The sequence below is a fragment of the Mustelus asterias genome, chromosome 14 (genome assembly GCF_964213995.1).
Source record: "Mustelus asterias chromosome 14, sMusAst1.hap1.1, whole genome shotgun sequence".
Classification (NCBI taxonomy): Eukaryota; Metazoa; Chordata; class Chondrichthyes; order Carcharhiniformes; family Triakidae; genus Mustelus; species Mustelus asterias.
Genome location: NC_135814.1, coordinates 60026962 through 60048254, shown reverse-complemented (window position 1 = coordinate 60048254; position 21293 = coordinate 60026962). Strand labels below are relative to the sequence as shown.

At 39.7% G+C, this 21293-nt stretch overlaps 1 protein-coding gene across 1 annotated transcript in view; it reads left to right on the top strand.

Moving 5' to 3' along the window:
- The window catches only part of LOC144503721 (titin-like), a 350880-nt gene that overhangs the window by 200448 nt on the left and 129139 nt on the right, over positions 1-21293 (top strand). Inside the window, exons 130-140 of the mRNA XM_078228491.1 lie at positions 1811-1882; positions 3820-3882; positions 7044-7112; positions 7513-7596; positions 8727-8810; positions 10704-10787; positions 14863-14946; positions 15280-15744; positions 16504-16587; positions 17330-17404; positions 20854-20904. Of these exons, the coding sequence (XP_078084617.1) occupies positions 1811-1882; positions 3820-3882; positions 7044-7112; positions 7513-7596; positions 8727-8810; positions 10704-10787; positions 14863-14946; positions 15280-15744; positions 16504-16587; positions 17330-17404; positions 20854-20904 (1215 nt within the window). The remainder of the gene's footprint in view (positions 1-1810; positions 1883-3819; positions 3883-7043; positions 7113-7512; positions 7597-8726; positions 8811-10703; positions 10788-14862; positions 14947-15279; positions 15745-16503; positions 16588-17329; positions 17405-20853; positions 20905-21293) is intronic.

Here is a 21293-nt window from a genome sequence, read left to right as displayed (position 1 = left end):
TTTTGTCTGGAACAGGTTGCTAACCTGTCGCCAGAGGCTCATAGCTTGAGGGGTGCCACTTTGCATCAAGCATGGCTGACTAGAATCTCTCCCACTCTTACCATCTGTCATTGGCATGTTGGAAGGATTTTGCAGGTTGACAGTCAATCTTTTGGCTGCATTATAAATGTACCTTCCTTGGCCATTAAGTCCAAGGCCATCGAGTGGGACTCGAACCCACAGCTTCTGGCACAGAGACAGGGATGCTACTCAGTGTATCACAAGATCTCCCTCTACATTTTCAGTGTCACTCTCAATATCCTCAGGCTCAAAATCCATATCCTCACCTATTTCTCAATACTCTGAATATTTCATCATGAGTGTCAAGGGCAACATTTGTAGTATCACTTTCTCCATTTTCAGTGTCACTGTCTGTATTTTGTGCCTTCAATGAACGATTAAGTATTTCATGATGGACCACATTAGATGTTCTTTTTCATTGAGCCAAAGTAAAGAGATTTCTGGGTGATCCTATTCAGCTTTTATATTTTCTGATGTTTTCCAAGAGTGTTTTCATTTTGTTTTTCTCATAAGACAGTGGGTCAGGTGGCTAACCTAAGGGTGACAATCGTACTTTACCATCATTTACCTCTGATGTTCTGCCAGTATCACATTCTGGGTTGACTCATATTTATGATGGATATTATAGATAAAAGCTTCTTTAAAGAGTCTTGCTCTCTTACTTGCAACACTGGTTCATGCATTCTGTTGCTGTTTGTCAACTTATAATTTGCACTTTTTCATCTTCTGTGCCTTGGTGTGGCATCTACCATTTTTGCCTTGCCAAGTGACATGTAGGTCTCAGAACATTACTGGCACAAAACAAATAAATTATCAGAGAAAAATAAACAAATGAAGTCGGAAAAATAGTAAGAGATGCATGGTGTAATTTGTTGCATTCTTTCTTGAAAAGTATGGGTAAGGTTGTTTGAAGCATGTCTGACTTACAATGTCAGTGGGGACACCTTGTAGGCAGGGCCACAGGATCCTCTGCAAGGAGGCCAATGCCCCCCAGGTAGGGATGGTGTGGTGTCAACTCCCTTATGACATGCTTTTTGGTCTAGGAATGCATCTCACCAAGACTGGTTGAGATTGGCCTAAGGACCTCAGAATGTTCCAACAAACAGGCACATTTCTTATGTACAGATATTCGGTTTTATTTTGCAACCCTCAATGCTTCTTCCAAATGGTATTCAACATGTAGGAGTAGGAACTCATAACTGAGGGAGGGCGGTGGGTGTTAATAAGCAGGAGATTTCCTTAGCCTTGTTTGACTTGATACCATGGGAATTTAAGATATCTGGAAGCAAGATTGAGAGTTCCCAGGATCATAACAGACTGTAGAACACTTCTGGTGGGTCTGTCCTGCTGGTGGCACAGGGCATAGCCAGGATAATGATGCAGGAGTCTGGAACAATGGCTCTTTGATGGGGGTCTTTGATGGGGGTCAGGCTCTTGCTTAACTGGTTTGTGGGACAGCTGTCCCAACTTTGGCACAAGTCCCCAGCTTTTAATGAGGAGGATCTTTCAGGGTGGACTTGGCTGGATGTCTCTTTGTTGTTTCCTATACTTAGGTCAATGCCAGCTGGTCCTTCTAGTTTTATTTTAACCAGTTTCTTCTCCGATGTATGTGTACATGGCATTAGGTAATATTGCCTTGGGTTGAATTTCTCTGCCAGCTATGTTTGTGTTATTTTAATGTGGTGCTTTGATCACTTATTGATAAAATGATTATATATTCAGTATCTTAACATTATACTGTTTCTTAAAGTACCAGAGGTTCCTAAGAAGCCAGTTCCTGAACCATTGAAACCAAAGAAAGAGGCAGTTACTCCAGGAAAAGGTATTTCTTTGTGTTATTTTAGATGTTGGAAATACTTGCGCAACCCAAATGCCATGTTGCTGTTTAAATATTAAAATGTGATTTGATTTATTGTTTATGCTTTAGTACTTTTATAAATATTGTTATTGTAGCTGCAAACGCCAACAAATCCAACTACCTTCCTTTGTGTCAGTTATTATAATTGCCCGTGCAGAACTTTCCCTTTATTTCCATTGGCGTAAAATTGGTTTGGGCTCTTTAATGCCATAGCCAGTCACATGCTGTCTTGAGCTCAAGAGCTATCACTCTCTCATCTGACCTCTTCAAATCACCCTTTTTGTCCATATTTGGAATGAAGCTAAAATGAGTCCTGAAGCCAGGTGCAACCCAAACTGAGCGGCACCAAGTAGATTATTGCTGAATAAGTGTCACTTGATAGCACTGTTAATGACTCCTTTCATCACTTTGCAAATGATTGAGTGTAGAATGTTGGGTTGGTAATTGGTTTGGATTGGATTTTTCCTCCTTTTTGTGGACAGAACATGCCTGGATACTTTTGCACATTGTCAGGTAAATGCCAGTGTTGTAGCCATACTGGAACAGTTTGGCTAGAGACACGGCTAGCTCTGGAGCACAAGACTTGGTTACTACAACCAGGATTTTGTTCAGTCTCTTCAGCTTTGCTCGACCGACCTAAAGCCAGAGATTTCTTGGTATCATGTGGAATGAATAGAATTGGCTCGGTGCTGTCTTCTGTGATGCTAGGACCGCAAGAGAAGGCCAAGATGAATCAGACATTTGACCCCATGTTCATGTGGCCTCTCCATCCCTGTAGTTGTTTCATTTTTAGTCACTGTTCATGACTGAATGACTATAGGTTTGATCAAATATATTGGTTTTGGAATTCCTTAACATTTTCTATAGCAAGCTGCTTCAGGCTTTTCTCATGCATGTCACTGGGATAGCACTTAGTTTTTAAATCTGCGTACTGCTGCTCCTAACATGCCGTTGCACTCTTTATCGAACCAGATCCCCTAGCTCAGTGGAAATGGTAGAATAAGGGATATGACAGACCATTAAGTTACTGATTGCAGTTGAACACAAATACTGCTGCTGTTGATAGTCCATGTGCTTCCAGGGCGCCCAGTTTTGAGATGCTAAATCTGTTTTGAATCTATTCTATTTAGTATGGTGTTAGTGCCACACATCACTGACAGAGGTACATGGCCAGTTTGGTATTAGCTATATCTCTCAGGATCCAGCCAATTTGATCAGCAATGATGCTACCAAGCCATTCTTGCATTAACATCTCCCTCCTAGAATGCAATCTGTGCCCTTGCTAACCTCAGAATTGCTCCCAAATGGTGATCTACATGCAAGATAACTGTTACATCATCTGAGGGAGGGTAGTAGGGAATGGTCATTGAGGGATTTTCTTGATCATGTTTGACCTGAAACCATGAGACTTTGTCGGGTCTGGAGTCAATTTCAAAACCTCTCAGTGTCACTCCATCCTTACTGCTTACTGTTAAGCTACCACCTCTGGTAGATGTATCCTGCTGTTGGGAGAAATTATAGTCAAGGATGGTGATGGAGGAGCATGGGACGTTGTGATTCAATGAGTAGTTATATAAAAAGTATTGCTTGCTTATTCTGTGGGGCAGCTCTCCTACTTCAGGCACAAGTCACCAAATGTTTGTGCAGGGGATTTTGCAGGGTCAACTGGGCAGGATATATCTTGCTTGTTTCCTGTGCTAAGGTCAATGCCCAGGTGGTCCATTTGGTTTCATTTTAACCAGTTTCTTTCCCAATTTGTCTAAATGTGGATTATATTGACAATGTTACCTTGAGTTAAATTTCTCTGCCAAATATGTTATTGTTATATTAACTTATTCTTAGATATTCTAATGATAAAAGCATTGAATCCTAATCATCTTACCATTAAACTATTTTTAAAGTGCCAGAAGTTCCTAAGAAGCCAGTTCCTGAACCATTGAAACCAAAGAAAGAACCAGAAAAAGGTATGTTTATTTTTATTATTTTAAGTGCTGGAAATATTTGTGTGAAGCAGATAACTTGCTGCTGTTTAAATATTAATATTTTATTTTTGTTTCATGCTTTAATATAGTTAGAGGTATTGTTGCTACCACCTCCAGCAACCACAACTATCTTCATTTGTGCTTGGTATGATTCCAACCCATAGCAACCTTTCCCTGTGTGTGGCATCAAGGTGTGGCTCTTTGATGCCACACACTATCAAATGCAGCCTTGAGGTCAAGAGCACTCACTCTGATCACTTCTTGAAATCAATATTTTTGTCTATGTTTGGACCAGAGCTGAAATGAAGCCTGGAGCCAAGTGACCCTCGCAGAACTCAAACTGAACATCAATAAGCAAGTTATTGTTGAGTGAGTGTTGCTTGACACTTGACAACACTTTGCAAATGACTGAGAGTAGACTGTTGTGAGGAGGGACTGTGGGTGTAATTGGCTGTATTGAATTTTTCCTGCTATTTGTGAAAGGGCATACCTGGACAATTTTGTACATTGTCAGGTAGATGCCCAGGTTCTAGCTTTACTGGAACATAGATAGATCTGGAACAAAGAAACTTCACTGCTAAAACCAGGATGTTGTTAGGGCCTGTATCAAGTGGCTCAACTTGTTTCTTGATATTATGTGGAATTAATGAAAATGGATTGAAGACTGGCATCCGTTCTGCTGGGACCTCAGGAGAAGGCTGAGATAGATAATCCATGTGACACTTCTGGCTGAAGGTTGTTGCAGATGTTTCAGACCTGGCTTCTACCCTGAAGTGCTGGGTTCTGCCATTGTTGAGGATGGGAATGTTGTTCCTCCTCCTATTTATTGTTTAGTTGTCCACCACTACCATGACTGAATATGGCAGCACTGCAGAGCTTTTGATCTGATCCATTGGTTGGGGAATTGTTTAACTGCCTATCATGAGCTGCTTCCACTTTAGCATGGATATAGTCCTGTTGAAACTTCACAGGGTTGGCACCACATTTTTAGCTATGTTTGATGCTGCTCCTGGGCTGCCTTTCTGCATTCCTCATTGAACCAATTTTGATGCTCCTGGCTTGATGACAGTTAGGAAATGAGGGCTACGGTGGGCAATGAAGGGTGGAATTCTTCCAACTAGCCCGTGGCTGGTTTGGTGGCGGGCAAGCACGGTGAATCTGGTGGGAACCAAAAAGTTGGAAACCAGCCAGCGTAAAATTCTCCCAAAGGCGGGTTAATGGCAGATCGCTGGTAGGTGGCACAAACACCATTTACATTCATTTGCATCTCATGATTGCTCATTAAAACTGCTGCCCACTGACATCCCATCAGGCCTTCCAATGGGAATTTACATCAGTCTAAAATCTGATTGCTAATGAGTGACGTGCGTAAGTCAGTCCTCAGCTCGCCAGAGAGTTCGGGGTGAGTGCAACCGCAGTGCTGTGCTGCTCCTGAAGCATTGTACACCACTCTGCCAGGACGGACTGGTTCCTGCCTTCATCGCCAAGCTGAGGCTGGTTGTCATGGACAGCAGTGTGCTGCTGGACCCATTGACTCTCCTGTGTCATCATGTTGGATCAGTAATGTGTCTGGGATTGAGGAGTACAGGGGTCCCCTTCCCCCTGGTGACACCCAGCAGTGTCTATCTGGATAGCACTATGCTGCTGGACACATGCAGCCACCACAACAAAGGTCCAAAGTACAAGCAGGGGTGGAGTGTGAGGTGAGGCCGTGGGGTTGTGGTGTAATGAAGACAAGGAGGGCAATGTGGAAGGAGGGTAGTACAAGGGGTGTGAGAATGGAGTGGGCTCATGATGACATGTAGAGGGCAAGAAGGTGGATGAAGAAGATGAACAATGGAAGGCAGAGGGAAGAGCAAGGAGAGAGAAGACAGACCCCAACAAGACTACGTGAAAAGCTCACAAGCAATGGCGTCAAAGGGATACCACATTGTTTACTGAACGGGAATGCCCAAAGACTCCAGATGTGATGGGGAGAGGTCCAAGTGCGACATGGATGCCTCGCAGGTGATGGACTCCGGGAAGGTGGAGGGGTGGGGGGCGGGCAGGCAGGCAGGCAGGAAATGGTGGTTGAATCAAGGAACAGAATTCTTCTTGAGTCTGTTAGCCTTTTTCCTTCAGGTTGCTGACATCCTGCATGGTTTGGTGAAGACAGGTGGACTGGAGGGAGTGATATGAGTGAGCTTGACTGGGATTTAAATATGACCCCAGGATCTTTGAAATGGCCAGCTGAGGGCAGACAGATGAATCAGCTGCCAGCACACTAGGAGATTTGGAGGTGAACTCTCCTGTGCAAAATTAATGGGATTCCAAATACTGAATCTGGGTTGGGATCCCATTATTCTGGCCGGCGGGACAGACGCTGCCAGAGCCACCCACCACCTCACTGAGTCGCAAAATGGGAGGATTCCACCAAAGTTACTGTTTGCTGTTGAGTACATTCAGTCAATAGTGATGTTCCTGAGCCACTATTGATGATAGACACTGAAAGCTCCCTCCTAGAATTCAACCCGTGTTCTTGCTACCCTTTGTACTTCTTTGAAATGGTTTATGAAGGAGTACTACTCCATCAGCTGAGAGAAGATGGTTGGTGGTGATCAGCAAGAAGTTCCTTGGCTATGTTTGGCCTGATAACATGAGACTTCATAGGATGTGGAGTCAATGTTAAGGACTCCCAGTGTAGCTCCCTCCCCATTGTACACCACTGCACCAACACCTCTGATGAGTCTGACCTGCTGAAGGGACTGTACATAGTCAGAGATGGTGATGCTGGAGTCTGGAACATTGACTGTAAGATATAATTTGGTGAGTGTGATTATTATGTCAGACTGTTGCTTGATTAATCTGTAGGACAGCTCTCCCAATTTCGGCACAAATTCCCAGATGTTAGCAAGGAAAGATTTGCAGTGTCAGTTCGGCTGGATGTGTCTTTGTCATTACTCTGGCTTAGGTCAATGCCGGATGATACATCGTATCTTATTTTAAACAATTTCTCCTGCAATATGTGGGGTACATGAGAATCGACAGTACCATTTTGGGTTAAATTCCTCTGCCAGGTAGTGTTATTTTAATTTGTTGTTTAGGTGTATTAATGATAAAAGCATTGTACCATAACCAAATTAATATTGTACTGTTTCTTAAAGTGCCGCAAGTTCCCAAGAAGCCTACTCCTGAACCATTGAAACCTAAGAAGGAGGGGGTTCCTGAAAAAGGTACATTACTTTTTGTTGTTTTTCACACTCGAAATACTTGTACGAAGCAAAATCTTTGTTCCTGTTAAAGGATTAATATTCAATTTTGATGTTTTAATTGTTGTTATTGCTGCTACACCTCACTTGGACAGTTGAGAACCTAACTTCAAGTCCCCAGAGAGGGAAGTACATGCCAGAATTATTGCATCAGCAAATTGAAAGGATGACTGACAATGAAGAACTTATGAAAATTACTCAGATTGGGCAGCATTGAGACTGACCCAGAGTCATTACTTGCATCTTTACCAATGATAGTATTAATATTATTTAATACTAACTGTGTTGTGTGTGTGTCAAATGTGAGTTTCTTTTTGTGTAAATGTTCTTTGGTACTTATTTTAAAAATAATTGTTTTTAAAAGTGCCCGAGATTCCTAAGAAGCCAGTTGCTGAAGTGGAACCGGCAACTATTCCGAAAAAAGTTGAGAAGCCTGCACCAGAAGAAGGTAAAACAAAGATTTAATAGAGTGGGGGGAAATGCATCTTTGGCAGGAGCACATTATGGGTGTTAATGCATTGGACACCCATTAATTCAGCACTCAATTTCATTTTGTGGCCCTGCCAAAATTAAATTCTCTTCCATGTTTTATATAGGCACCTCTCAGAAGAAATATTTCTTTATTCTTCAAAGTTTCTTTATTTTTATTTTGGATATTTCTGCCATTTTCTTTGATACGATTTTCTTTTGTTGGAGAAGTGTTCATTGGTATGTGATGTCTTTCAATTGTCATTCCCTTTTCATTATTTTCAAAGTCTTGTCATGTTTCCTCTTAAAACATACATTGTTCACATTGTAGATCTCCAAACATGCAAGCAGAATTTATACTGTAATTATCTAGTAAATGGAAAATATAATAAACAATGCCTTATGTTTATTATATGGAAAGTGGGAATAAATGCAATAATTTTATCCTCAAATTTCTTTTTATGACAGTTTTAAAGGTGGTTTGAGGGGAGAAATGTTTGTGCAATGAAATGGAATATTGTCCATTTCAAACACTCATAATTAGCATCAAGCACTCAGATAGAATCACACTAACAATGCCCCTCAGGGATCAAGCTGAAAAAAAAGCACACTGCCACACTACCTTTTTTTTAAACTTCTCTGAATTACTTTGATGGCTCAAAGTTAAATTGCCAATTTCATATCACTGAGCAGAGTTCTGTGCTGTGGGCTCGCGCTCACCAAGAAATGTGTTAAGAAAACCCAATCTCGTTATCTGTAGAACCTGCAGCAGTTCTTCATTAATTCAATCTGGACTCGATTTGAATCTAGGTCTAATTGACTATATCGTTCAACTTTGCTTGTCAGATTTTCTAAATTATATTAAATCATAAAAGACACCTTGGGTAGTTTGAATATTTTTCAAAGTAAAATGCCTTGTAAGTTTAAGAAATTATAGCATTCCCTTCAACCTTCCAATTGTATATAAAAAAACAGCTGTATTGTAAATGATCGAAAACAACACAATTTTATGTTTATTCCTTTATTCTGTTTTCTGTGTTTTATGTCACTGTACTTATGTTATCTCTATCTTACCGAATACTTAATTTGTCTTAAAAATAATATTTGAAGTGCTTCAAGTTGACAAGAGAGAAAAACGTGTACCCATCACTGTTTCAAGAAAAGTCTTACCCACTTCAGAAAAAGATAGAAAAGGTACAAACCAGCCTATGAATGATGGTATTTGAAAAAGTGTGCTAGTGCGAGCATTCTTTTTTTTAACTAAATGTTACCAGTGCTTAGCTGGTTCATCAGAATTCTTCTTGCGTCACAAGTGGTGTCTTTTGTTTCGATGTCAGTTATGTCTCAGTGTGTAGTCTTGAAATGTTTGTTCTGTTTTAGAGTCATAGAGGCATTGTAGCACCAAAGGAGGCCATTGTGTCCATGCTGGCTTGCTGTAGAGCAATCCAGTCAGTCCCATTCCTCCACTTTATCCATGTAACCCTGTGAGGTTATTTCCCTCAAGGCTCTATCCAATTATCTTTTGAAATCATTCATCATCTCCACAACTGCCGCCCTCATAGGCAGTGAGCTTCATGTCATTACCACTTGCTGCATAAACATGTTCTTCCTCACATCCACCCTTTATCTCTTACACAAAACCTTAAATCTGTGTCCCCTCATCCTTGTGCCATCAGCTAATGGGAACAGCTTTTCTTTATCTACTTTACTTAAACCAGTCATAATCTTACACACCACAATCAGATCTTCTGTCAACCTCATTGCTCCTAGAACAACCCCAGCTTCTCCAATCTAACCTTTTTAACTAGAACCTTCCTGGTAATCATCTCTATACCTTTTCAAGGGTCCTTCACAACCATCTTAAAGAGTGGTGACCAGAATTTGACACAATTCTCGAGTTGTGGCCTAACCACATAATCCATCATAATTTCCTTGCTTTTGTATTCAGTATCTCTATTTATGAAGTCCTTGATCCTAAATGCTGCGCTAACTACTCTCTCAATATGTTCCACCACCTACACAGATCTATACACATGAACCATTATTTATAAAGCCCTTTCACCCTTATCACAAACTATATAGTAGCTGCTATGGGAAATAATTATAGTTTATTACAATTAATGTATCTAGTTGCTTTGAAGAATCCTTCTTGACAACATACATGTGAACATTTGTCTCAAGTCTCAGATGAATACCATAGCATCCAGCACCTTGCATATTCTGACTGGATTGAAGTGCAGCCTAGAGATAGCATGGCTGTTTGCACATATTCTGCATTGTTCTGCTCAGCAGCATGAAACTGAAGTACATTCCAAATAGCAGTTAGTGCCATTTAAAGTCATCCAACATGTGAATAGTGTTAACTAATACCTTGGGGACTTTCTAACTATCCCCTTGGCAGAAACTGGATGAGGGGGTCAGGTAAAATAAGGAAACCGACTTATTCCTAGGGTGCCACAGCATTATGCAGAAATGCATTTTAACCTGGGGTTTGTCAGTCAGATGGCATTGGCATCTGGCTTTAACTTGCAGACCTTGCCCTGTCATGCAGTTGCTCCTCTGGGCCTCACAAGAAAACCCTACATCCTGCCCCAAACTTTGCCCCAACCAGTATGCCTTCCCCATTCCCCAACTGTTTCCTGATCAACCTTCCCCAGTGCTGTGGACTATCCTCACTGGTGGCCTCCTGTCACACAAAATGCCACCTGTGCCAGCCAGCTAGCTGGATCAGCCTGGAGGCTGGCAGGTTACATATAAACAAGACCTGGAAGTGAAATTTATTGATTGATGACATTCTGTTCACTCCAAACATGTGCGGCTTTAGGTCGATTGGCCATGCTAAATTGACCCTTAGTGTCAGGAGGATTGGCAGAGTAAATGCGTGGGGTTGCATGGATAGGGCGGAATTGTTCTTGGTGCAGTGTCGATGAGCTGAATGGCCTCCTTCTGCACTGTATGGATTCTATGATTCTATATTCACTAGCATCATGTCAAACAAGAATTGCTTTTAACTGCCAATACTGTTTATCTTTAATATTCTATACTAGTAACTTATTTATCGTCTAAAGCTATATATTATTATTAAAGTCCCTGAGGTTATGAAAAGTCATATACGTGAAGAAATTACAGAAGTTCGTATTGAAGCAAGAGAAAAAATTTCTTCTCCTAAAGGTATATCAAAATCTTTATGCCTGTGGACTGCTGTCCTCTTAATTCTTTTTGTGTTCCAGTGCCATGCTGGTTCTTCTACCTAAATATCTTTGATCCCTGTAGTTTTGTATTTTACGTCTTGACCTGCCTGTTGTTATGTTATTGTACAGTTGTGTTTTGGAGAATATTTTGATGTGTTGTAAGTGTCTGTAATATTCACTAAACTAACTTGAATGTATAATTTTGAGCCATAACAAGCATCTGCAAGACATCTTTAAAGTTCTGAAATGTCCCAAGCCACATTTCAAATAGGAGTCAGGAAAATAACCAGAAAGGAAGGAAGAGAGGAAGGGAATGAACGAAAAGCTGGTTGAACTGATAGGGTTCTCAGACGGTTTTGATGGGAAGAGATAGAATGTAAGAGGAGGGAATTCCAGACAATAGGATTTGGGTAGCTGAACATTCAGGAACTGGCTGGGTCAAGGGAGAAATGGATGTTTAAAAAAATGCTACAATCAGAGGAATTGGGCACTAAGGTGGGGACAATAGAGAGCTGAAAGGGATTAGAGAGATGGGGTTGAAATCATGATGGGCTTTGGAGACAAACATGTGGAAGTTGTATCTCCTTAGAGTATTTCTTCTTCAACTGCCATTACTGTGACAGGCATTCAGCTGAAACTTCAAGATGTACAGAGCAGGAGAAATTCTGAAGAAATTTTCCCAATTAGATTTTAAATTAAACGCTTTGCAATTGGAAAAGAATGTAAAAATGGGGGCAGACGTACTGGATAAGTGAGAATTTGTACGAACAGGATATTTGCAGCATAGTTTGTACAATTAGCAGCCATAGAGGGTGGAGAAAGGGAAGTCAGTAAGGAGAACTTTGGCATAGTTGAGTCTGCAATTCACATAAACATGCATAAGGATTTATTCCCCTTTGAGTTGGCTCTTCTACTTCAGACTTGTGGAGGTGGAATTAAGTGGGATTTGTAAGTGGAGAAGATGTGTGTTTGAAATTCAACTGAAAGTAAAATCAGCCTGAATCTATGTTAAATATATATTTTTAACAAGAGGCAGTCACTTCATTACAATTTGATTTTTGGACACGTGGTTGATCAAAACTAATTGTTTTATATTAGAGAAAATGCTTGAAAATCTCAGCAGGTCTGACAGCGTCTGTGAAGAGAGGTACAGAAGTAATGTTTCAAGTCCTTGCAGTTACGGATTCTAAACATTAACTCTGGGCCGAATTTTCTGGCCCCCTAACAGCAGGTGAGGGAAACGATGCAGTTGCGGTTTCCCACCAGCGTAAAATGATGGCGGGATCTTCCGCACGTCATGGTGGGTTAAAATTTCCACCAGAAATTGGCATGAAACTGATTTGCATTACACAAATGGAATCCAGATGAAGCCACAATTGGAATTGCTCTCCCCGCCTGATCTGTGGTGCTGCCAGTGGGAAATCTTGCCAATACGGAACACATCTGGACCAACATGGTGTATACATGTCAGCACTTACCTGAAGGTGGTCTGGGGTAGCTCGCCGTGACCTGAAGAGAAGACAAAGGCCTCCAGCAACCAGACCCCAGAACACCAGGTGCAGCGGTGGGCGGGGGGGAGGGGGGGGGGCATCAACCATGTGAATCTTCTCCACGTAGCAGCTTCCAGGAGGTGGTTGTTCTCGGTGAAGCAACTCCTTCCAGAATTTGGATCTACAAGCTGTAGGTGAAAGGCTGCAGGAGGTACTGGTCTGTGCTAGGGATGGGAGACATTAGACAGGGAGGTAAGGAGTGAAGTGGTGGAGTGGGTGTGGAGGCCTTGGCGTGGGAGGAGGGTGGCGGTATTAGGGGAAAGAAAGAGATTCTGCAAGGGTCCTGGAGTGGGTGAGCTGGTATGGAGCAGGAGAGTGGGAAAAGCCCTGCCGGAGTGTGGATGGAGGAGCATGTTGTGCATATATGAAAGGGTAGGGAGGTAGTGTAGAAGTGTGGATGGACTTGGGGGAGAAGAGAGAGAGGGTTTTAAAGGGAGAGATCAGTAGAGTCAATGGAGGATTCCTGGAGGGCATACTGAGGGTACCAATGATAGGATGGAATGATGACATTTAAAGGGGCACTGGAAGCCAATAGGATAAGGATGCAGTGAAGTTGAGTGAAGGGGTGCTGAGGGTTGTTGGAAGGAATGGGGAAAGTGACGTGGATTTTGGGGTCGGCAAGATGAGGGAGGCATGTCACTCATAACAGAGGGGATTTTCAAGAAGGTAGGGAACTTCTACATTGACCTATACAGGATGGAAGGCATTGGGGGAGGGTTGAAGGATGACCATGGGGTGGTCAAAAGTGAATCCTAGAAAGTCAGTTGCAATGGGAGGAAGGATATGGGTGACGAGGGAAGGGGAAAAGGTATTAGACTCAATTTTGAAGCTGATGACAATCATGGCTGCAGAGCCTCGTGGCAGAGATCTCATGATGCTGCATGAGTGTTGTGTGGTCAGGGGTGAGCGGAGCGACAGGTCAGCTCAACTGGACAACTGAAGGTGAACCCCAGCTCATAGTCCTTACAATGCTAGGGCCTCGAGGCAGATAAGAGTGTGAAGGGAAAAAGCTCAGTGTGAATGGGAGACTTCTTGCACATGACTCACAAGGACCCGGGTTGATTCCCTGCTTGATTCTGGAAAATGTTGGGTATTTTGCTCGCAAGTTTAAGGACTATCACAAATAAACCATATCAGCCATGATTAAAATGCAAATGAACTAAATTTTTAAAAAGTACACTGAACGTAACTATCACAGTCACCTGTGCAACACTTGTGAAGTCTGAACTTCTTAATTATTCTTTCCCCAACACTTCTTCTATTTGCTCCCTCGATATCTGCAGCAGGGGTAACGGCAGCCTGCTGATCAGTTGGCCCTGTTGTCTTGGATGGCTTTGTCACTTTTGGGCCCTGCCCTCTTTCTGACACCTGTAAGTGAAAGAGGTGAGAATGGGTGACTGCATGAGCTCCCTCCAACACGGAAGCACCCTTGACCCTGAGCTTTTTTATGACATGCATTGATCATTACCCAATGGAGGCCGCAAGCCAATCTCTCCATCTCAAATTGATCTAACCTGCTCCGCCCCTGCCAGTTGGGTTTCCCACTCCTTGAAGTTGGTCAATTAATTTGTAGCCAACCCAGAAGGAAAAATTCCACCCTGTTTCTCTCTCCACATGTGCTGCCAGACCTGCTGAGTTTTCCCTGCATTTTCTGTTTTATTTTGGATTTCTAACATCCACCGTTTTTTGCTTTTATTTTATATTAATTACTGGCCTCGCTAATCTGCCTGCAGCTATTAAAAGTTTGTTCGTGGCAATAAGAAAATAATTATTATTTAGTTGGGAACAGTGCTTGAGGCCATAAAAATACAAACAATTCCTTTTCTGAAGGAATTGAATTGAAAAACGGATAGATTATGCTAAACTTGTATTGAACTTTGCTCAAATACCCATGGAGTACTGTGCACAGTTCTAGTCTCCAAATTACTAAAGAATACAAAATGAAAAGAAAATGCCGAGCATGATACCAGAACTGAGAGGTCAGACATATCAGGAAAAACTGAACAGGTCAGAGCTCTTTTCCCTAGAAAATAGAAAGTCAAGTGATGACCTGATGGAGGATTTTATAATTATGAAGGGAATTGATGGGGTAGATAAAGTGAAACATTTTTCACTTGTGGGAGAGTCAAAAACCAAAGGACACAAATAAGGCACAGTCATTAATAAATCCAATGGGGAATTTAGGAGAAACGTCTTTATCCAGAGAGTGATTAGAATGCAGAATTTGCCACCACATGGAATAGATCAATAGCATAAGATATTGAAAAGGGCAGCAAGTTAAGTACCTGAAGAAGAAAGATATAGAAATTTATACAGATGGAATGAGATGAAATAGAGTGGGAAGTGGCTGAGGCATAAATAGCAGCTGAATGGCTTGTTTCGCTATTGTTGTTTTGTTACATGAAAATTGCTCTTATCATTATCAAAAATTGTAGGTTCTTGTTTTGCTCTTCAAGAAAAAAAACTTTAACGTGGCTTACAACAGTTTTAATAATATCTTTAAAGTGCCTGAGATTGCCAAGAAACTTGTGCCTGAAAAAGTTGTTCCAATCACACTTACAGAAAGCAAGGAAATTGCTCCAGTAAAAGGTACAGAAGTGAGAGTACTTTCATCTATATGGTTTTCTCATATATGTTACTAATGGTAACTTTAATGTTCCATGAGCTTTTTCCAATAACAAATAATATCTTCTCTGTTTTTTGTTTTTTCATCGTTTTATATGGTTTGTTCTGGTGATTACCTTGTGTGGTTTTATCTTTACATTCTGATTTTTGTACCAGTCTTTGTAGTAATGTTTTTGTATTTTATGTGGTAACATTTGTGTCATCTTATTCATCTTATTCTACACTCTTTTTAAACCTAAACTTATACATTTTTGGCCTTTATCTAAAATTCTAAAACTTTTTCTTCAACCTCTGAAGCTTTCAAGAAGATTTTACATGAAGAGACTATTGAAGTTGACAAGACTGTTTCATATGAGGAAATTGTTGAGCACGATGAGATAATCTTACATGAAGAAACAATTCAACCTGATGAGACAATCTTACCTGAGGAAATTGAGCATGATGAGATATTATATGAGGAAAGTGCTGAGTCCGATGAGATGATATTTGAAGAAACTGTGCAGGAGGATGCTGATAGAATTTTACCTGAGGAAATTGTTGAGGCAGATGAGGAGATTTTAGATGATGAAATTGTTGAACTTGACGAGGTGACTTTATATGAACAAAGTGTTGAGTTCTATGATATGGGTTTACCTGAGGACACTGCTCAGCTTGAGGAGCTTATTTTACCCAAGAAACTTATTGAGGCTGGTGAGAAGACTTTACATGAAGAAATTGTTGAAGTCGCACTTCCAGAAAAAAAGAAATTTATTTCAGAGAAAGGTATAGAACTATTTATTAGAAGATTATATTCTAAAGCAGCTGCAACATCTCATAACCATTGGAAATGTCTGTGATTTTTAAATTTTATTTATGTTCTCTGCGGGCCCTCTGTTTACTCACAGTACTGTTGTCTCCAATGTTGACATCTATATTTCAGATGTTCCCTAGTTACACTGGCTCTATTATTTCCTGTCTTTTGTTTTTAATACCATATTCTAATAGTTATTGAGTAGTGAAAGAGTTTGTGAGTTCAGTCATTTTTACAAATTCCCCAACAAACCTAAACTTTGCCAAACTAGCTAAGTAAAAGTTTACATAAGTAACAGTTAATATTTGCCAGATGGAGCAAACAGTCTCTTCCAGTAGGGACATGCTCCCATTATCTGAGTGTGGAGAATTTAAACCCTGACTTACAAGAGCCAAAACTGGAGACTAATCAGCTAAAACTGTGCAGTGTAATGTAAAGAAGTATTAGGAATCTTCTGCTCTCTCTGAGACCATTTTACATGGTACAGCATTGACTTTCTGAGTTTCCTAGAGTCTTTTTCATGGGGCTGCCATCTTTTCATTTGTGTACAAATGAAAAAATTCCATGCAGTAACTAGCACTCAAAGGTTCTTTGTTAAACATTTTTTGAATAAAGTTAAAGAATTATGTTTACTGTTTCTTAAGTATCACACATGTTCAGTTGTCTGTTGTTAATAATATTAGAAATTTTGTATATGCTCACTAAATATTTAAACAAAATATTTTTTGAAGTGACTCCAATTACCAAGAAGATTGAACCTAAAGGTGATGTTCTAGTCACTGCTCCAGTGAAACAAGATTTGGAACCAGTAGAAGGTATACAAATCAATGTCACTCATTGGCTTGTGTCACTGGTGCAAAATCCATGAAACATTCGACATTTCAATGTCTTTCACTTCCATTACATCTCTTCATCTGCATTTCATCTTTCTTGTGGTTCATTATTTCATTGCTTAATTGTCCATGCTCGCTTTCAACTGTTCCTCATTTTAATTTTGTCACTCAGGCCTCGTTCTTACAATCTAATTACTAAAGGAGCATTTGTAGTGAAAGGAAAATTTGCTGGCCACATACAAGATATAACTATGAAAAATGAAGTTCAAACCCCCAACCTATCCAATTACTTATTTTGGCTTGTTTGTCATGAACAATAGTTAGCATGTTACGCAATTTTAATGTGAGTAATATTTCCAGTTTTATTTGGATCGTTCTCCTGTACACCCCTCCTCGAGAGCAAAGAATAAACAAGAATTTTAACCTTCCAAGGACTCTATCAAGACTATTGCACAATTGACCAATCATGTGCCATGCTTAAACCCTGAGGAAAAGTATACTTCCCAAGTTTTTCTTCCCTCTGACCTGGATAAACTGGCAAAATTCAGCATCAAGTGGAAAGTTGGGAAACAAATGCTTGTCAAAATTAGACTGATGCTGAACTCTAATAGTTTGATACACTCTAGCTGTTGAACCAGGGAATAATTTGGGATAATATTCCATGTAATTATGCTTTTCAAGAGTTGACTTTAATGGTAATAAAATCTTTGAATTGTTTTTAAAGTGCCTGAAACTGAAGAGGTACCTGTTACAACACTTCCTATTTCTGCTCCAGGACCAGTCAAGAAACCCCTTAAAGGTACAATTTATCAAAAGCTTGAACCTTAATTTACAATGGCAAATTTTAAAATACCTAACTACATAATATGTTGATATACAATTTAGTATTTTTTTCCTGAATGTTAAATGGTAAAGTTATGCAGAATTTAATTGCACAGGTTTCTAAATGTTGTGTATCGGTTGTATCAAATTGTCTTCAGTCTATTTAAAAAGTTACAATTCATGTATCTTGTCTCTTGTGATCCCTTCTGTTAATGTGTTTATTTGGAAATTTTGCTGTCTATGAGTATGTTTTACAGTGTGTTTAATTTGGTGAACTCACCAATGTAGCTTGGAGATTATGACATTGTTTGGTTTTGTTTAAATGTTAGACTGTTCTTTTACGGAATTGCAAAAAAAGTCCTTTTTGATGTGTCACTAAATTATATATGAAACCTTTATAGCTGCAGAACAATCCAAGCCATCTTTGAAACTAAAACCTACAGTCAAAGTTCCAAAGGAAGTAGAAGATATAGAAATGCCAGTACTGAAGAAAATTAGTAAGCTTCCCAAGGAAGAGAAAGATGAAGATGAGGGCATTATATTAAAAAAGGTGGATAGCTCTCCTAAAGAAGACAAGTACATAGGGGTAAAACGTAGGAAACCGATTAAAGGTCCTGAGGAAGTGGAAGATGAAGAACATGTATCACGAAAGAAACCAGATGTAATCTTAAAAGAGAAAGAAACAGAAAGAGAAATAATATTGCAGTTGGTTGATGAGATTCCTAAAATAGACAAAGATAATGAAAAAGGTGTATCAATAAAGAAATTAGATAAAATTTCTATTGAACAAGATGATGCATACAAAATGTTATCAAGAAAGGTTATCAAAGTACAATCCAAAGAAATGGATGAGGAGCCAGGTACACCACTTAAGAAACCTGATAAGATCACTAAACAAAAGGAAGAAGCAGAAAAGGTATCACTAAAAAAGCATGACACAGTCCTTAAAAAAGAAACATTAAAAGAAAAACGCATAATATCAAAAAAACTACCCAGTGATGAAGAAGATAGAAAAAAGCAAATAATATTGGAAACAGTTGGTGAAGTGCCTAAAATTGAAAGAGGTATAGAAAAGACTGTGCCTTTAACCAGAACTGAACCAGTTCCTATGAAGGTAGAAGACAGAGAACAGATATCTGTGAAACATACCCTAGTTGCTGATACAGAGAAGGATAAGGAGAAAATAATCCCACTGAAGAAACCTAGTCAAAGCCCTATAGAACAGAAAGATGAAGGCAAGCATTTGGCACTGAGAAAAGGTAGGACATCGCCTCAGCTTGAGGGGGAAAAGGAACATCCTAGTCTCAAGAAAGTTGACCTTCCTAAAATTATTCATGAAAAGACCAGGATTGCACCATCTCTTGAAGAAGAGGCACCCAAAAGTATAGAAATTTATCCAGTCGATAGGATACCCAGGAAGACTGCTCCAGAAGAGCCTGCATCAAAATTGGTACCAGAGGTTACTGCAGAAGAGGCTGCCAATATTACAAAGACAACATATGAAAAGAAAATGGTACCTTCCAAAGAAAAACCTCATGAAACACCTTTAAAGATTGGAAAAGGGAAAGTTCCGGTTTCAAAAGACGAACAGGAAACTGCCTTACTGAAAAAAATTCCCTCAAAAGGACGTGCATTTGACGCAAAAGAACCACAAAAGACTCACAAACTACCTGAAAAGGATGTGGCAACTTATAAAGAAACAATACAAATTATCCCTACTAAAATGGATAAAGGGAAAGTATCTGAAGAACAGGAACCAGTGCAGTTAGAAAAATTCCCCTCGAAAGAAATCCTGTTTGAAGATAAAGAACCACAGAAAATAAAGAAAGTTCCTGAAAAGACATCAGTGATCCCTACAGCGAAAGTTGATGAAACACATTTTAAAATTGCAAAAGGAAAAATTCCTGTTTTGGAAGAACAGAAAGATCACATGGAGCTGAAGAAAGTTCCTTCAAAGGAAGTTGTAATAGAAGAAAAGCCACAGAAAATACCAGTAAAGAAAGTACTGACACCCAGGGATATACCTGATTCTGCACATCCTAAAATTGGAAAGGGAAAAGTACCACTGTCAGAAGAAAGAGATCAAGCACAGGTGAAGAAGATTCCTTCAAAAGAAGCTGCGGTAGAAGAAAAGCCACAGAAAATACCAGTAAAGAAAGTACTGACACCCAGGGATATACCTGATACTGCACATCTTAAAATTGGAAAAGGAAAAGTGCCAGTATCAGAAGAAGAAAAGGATCATGTACAACTGAAAAAGATTCCTTCAAAAGAACTTCCGGTGGAAGAAAAGCCACAAAAAATACCAGTAAAGAAAGTACTGACACCCAGGGATATACCTGATACTGCACATCCTAAAATTGGAAAGGGAAAAGTACCAGTGTCAGAAGAAGAAAAAGGTCAAATACAGCTAAAAAAGATTCCTTCAAAAGAACTTGCGATAGAAGAAAAGCCACAGAAAATACCAGTAAAGAAAGTACTGACCCCTAGAGATGTTGCACACCTTAAAGCAGGCAAAGGGATTCCATCAGTTGCTGAAAAAGAATTGGAACTAACACAAATCAAAAAAGTTCCCTCTGAAAGCATCTCAACAGAAGATGACTACGAAGTAGAATCAGAAGAAATGTCAATAGAAGAACTACGGGACAAAGGAGACTGGGAATGGGAATTAACTGAAGAGGAGGAGGAATATGGCTCATCTGTTGATTGGGAGCATGAAGATGATGAAGAGCTTGAGGGTGCAGTTGAGACTCCTTCAAAGCCTTACAAACGACGAGGTGAGATGGCTGCTGCACATCTACCAAACTGATTGTTCATATCTTGTGCTTTGGAAAATAGATCAGTGTTCTTTGTTTTTGTTTGTGTTCATCTTTTGTCAAACATCTTTGTTTGTCCTCGCAATGCAGCTTGTGTTTATGTGCATGATGTATCATGGTTGTCAAAAGTCTGTCAAAAGGTTGTTAAAATTCATGTCTGTTTCTTGTGTTTGGTCCATGTGGTCCTGTGCTTCCCAAAGAAAAATTGTCTTAATTTGCTTTGTCATTTGCTATTAACAGAGCTACGGGTGAATTACAATCATTTTTCATATACATCATTGAAGGCACAGGCTTCAACAGACCTTTCAAATTGTCTGGTTTCACATTTTTCATTCAAAACTAATTGTCTTTTTCTTCATTTTAAATCTCCTCTGGCCGCATGAGTAAACCTTTGTTTAGTGTATTAAACAAGTAGTAGTGCCATTTTTGATTTTTCTTTTGCCTGTATTATTAGATAATCAATATATAAATATATCTTTCCATCTAAATACAATACACTTTCCTAGCCTCGTTGTTTCCACCCTAAGGTTATAACAGAAGCATTTTAACATATAATAATTTGGAAGGATAGTCTTGACATGCCGATAATTATGTTACTATCTCACTACAGATGCTAAGGCACCAGCAGATGAAGCCGGCAGGGGTAGAGGCTTCCTCAGAGGTGAGAGGGGATATTAAGCACATAGTCACAACTATGGATCCATGCATGATTGTACACATATATTTGTTTCACAAGCACTACCAAACATTAAGATGCAAACACGTGCAATAATATTCCAACATAACACGCCAATTTAAGATGAATTATTGAATTATATTGCTGTTAAACAGAACTTTATTTAAATTTAATTCATATATCAGTGAAAAAATCCATTAAGTGTTATGATACATTTCAGTTATTTTAGAATTTAATTTGTCATATCAATTTGCATGCTCTTCCAATTACAAAAATGATTGTTGGCTGCGTAGACTCGATAGCAGACTGTAGATTAATATTGCATTGCTTACTTTTGCATGAACCGTCCTCTCTTTATATGCTTGCAGTTCCAA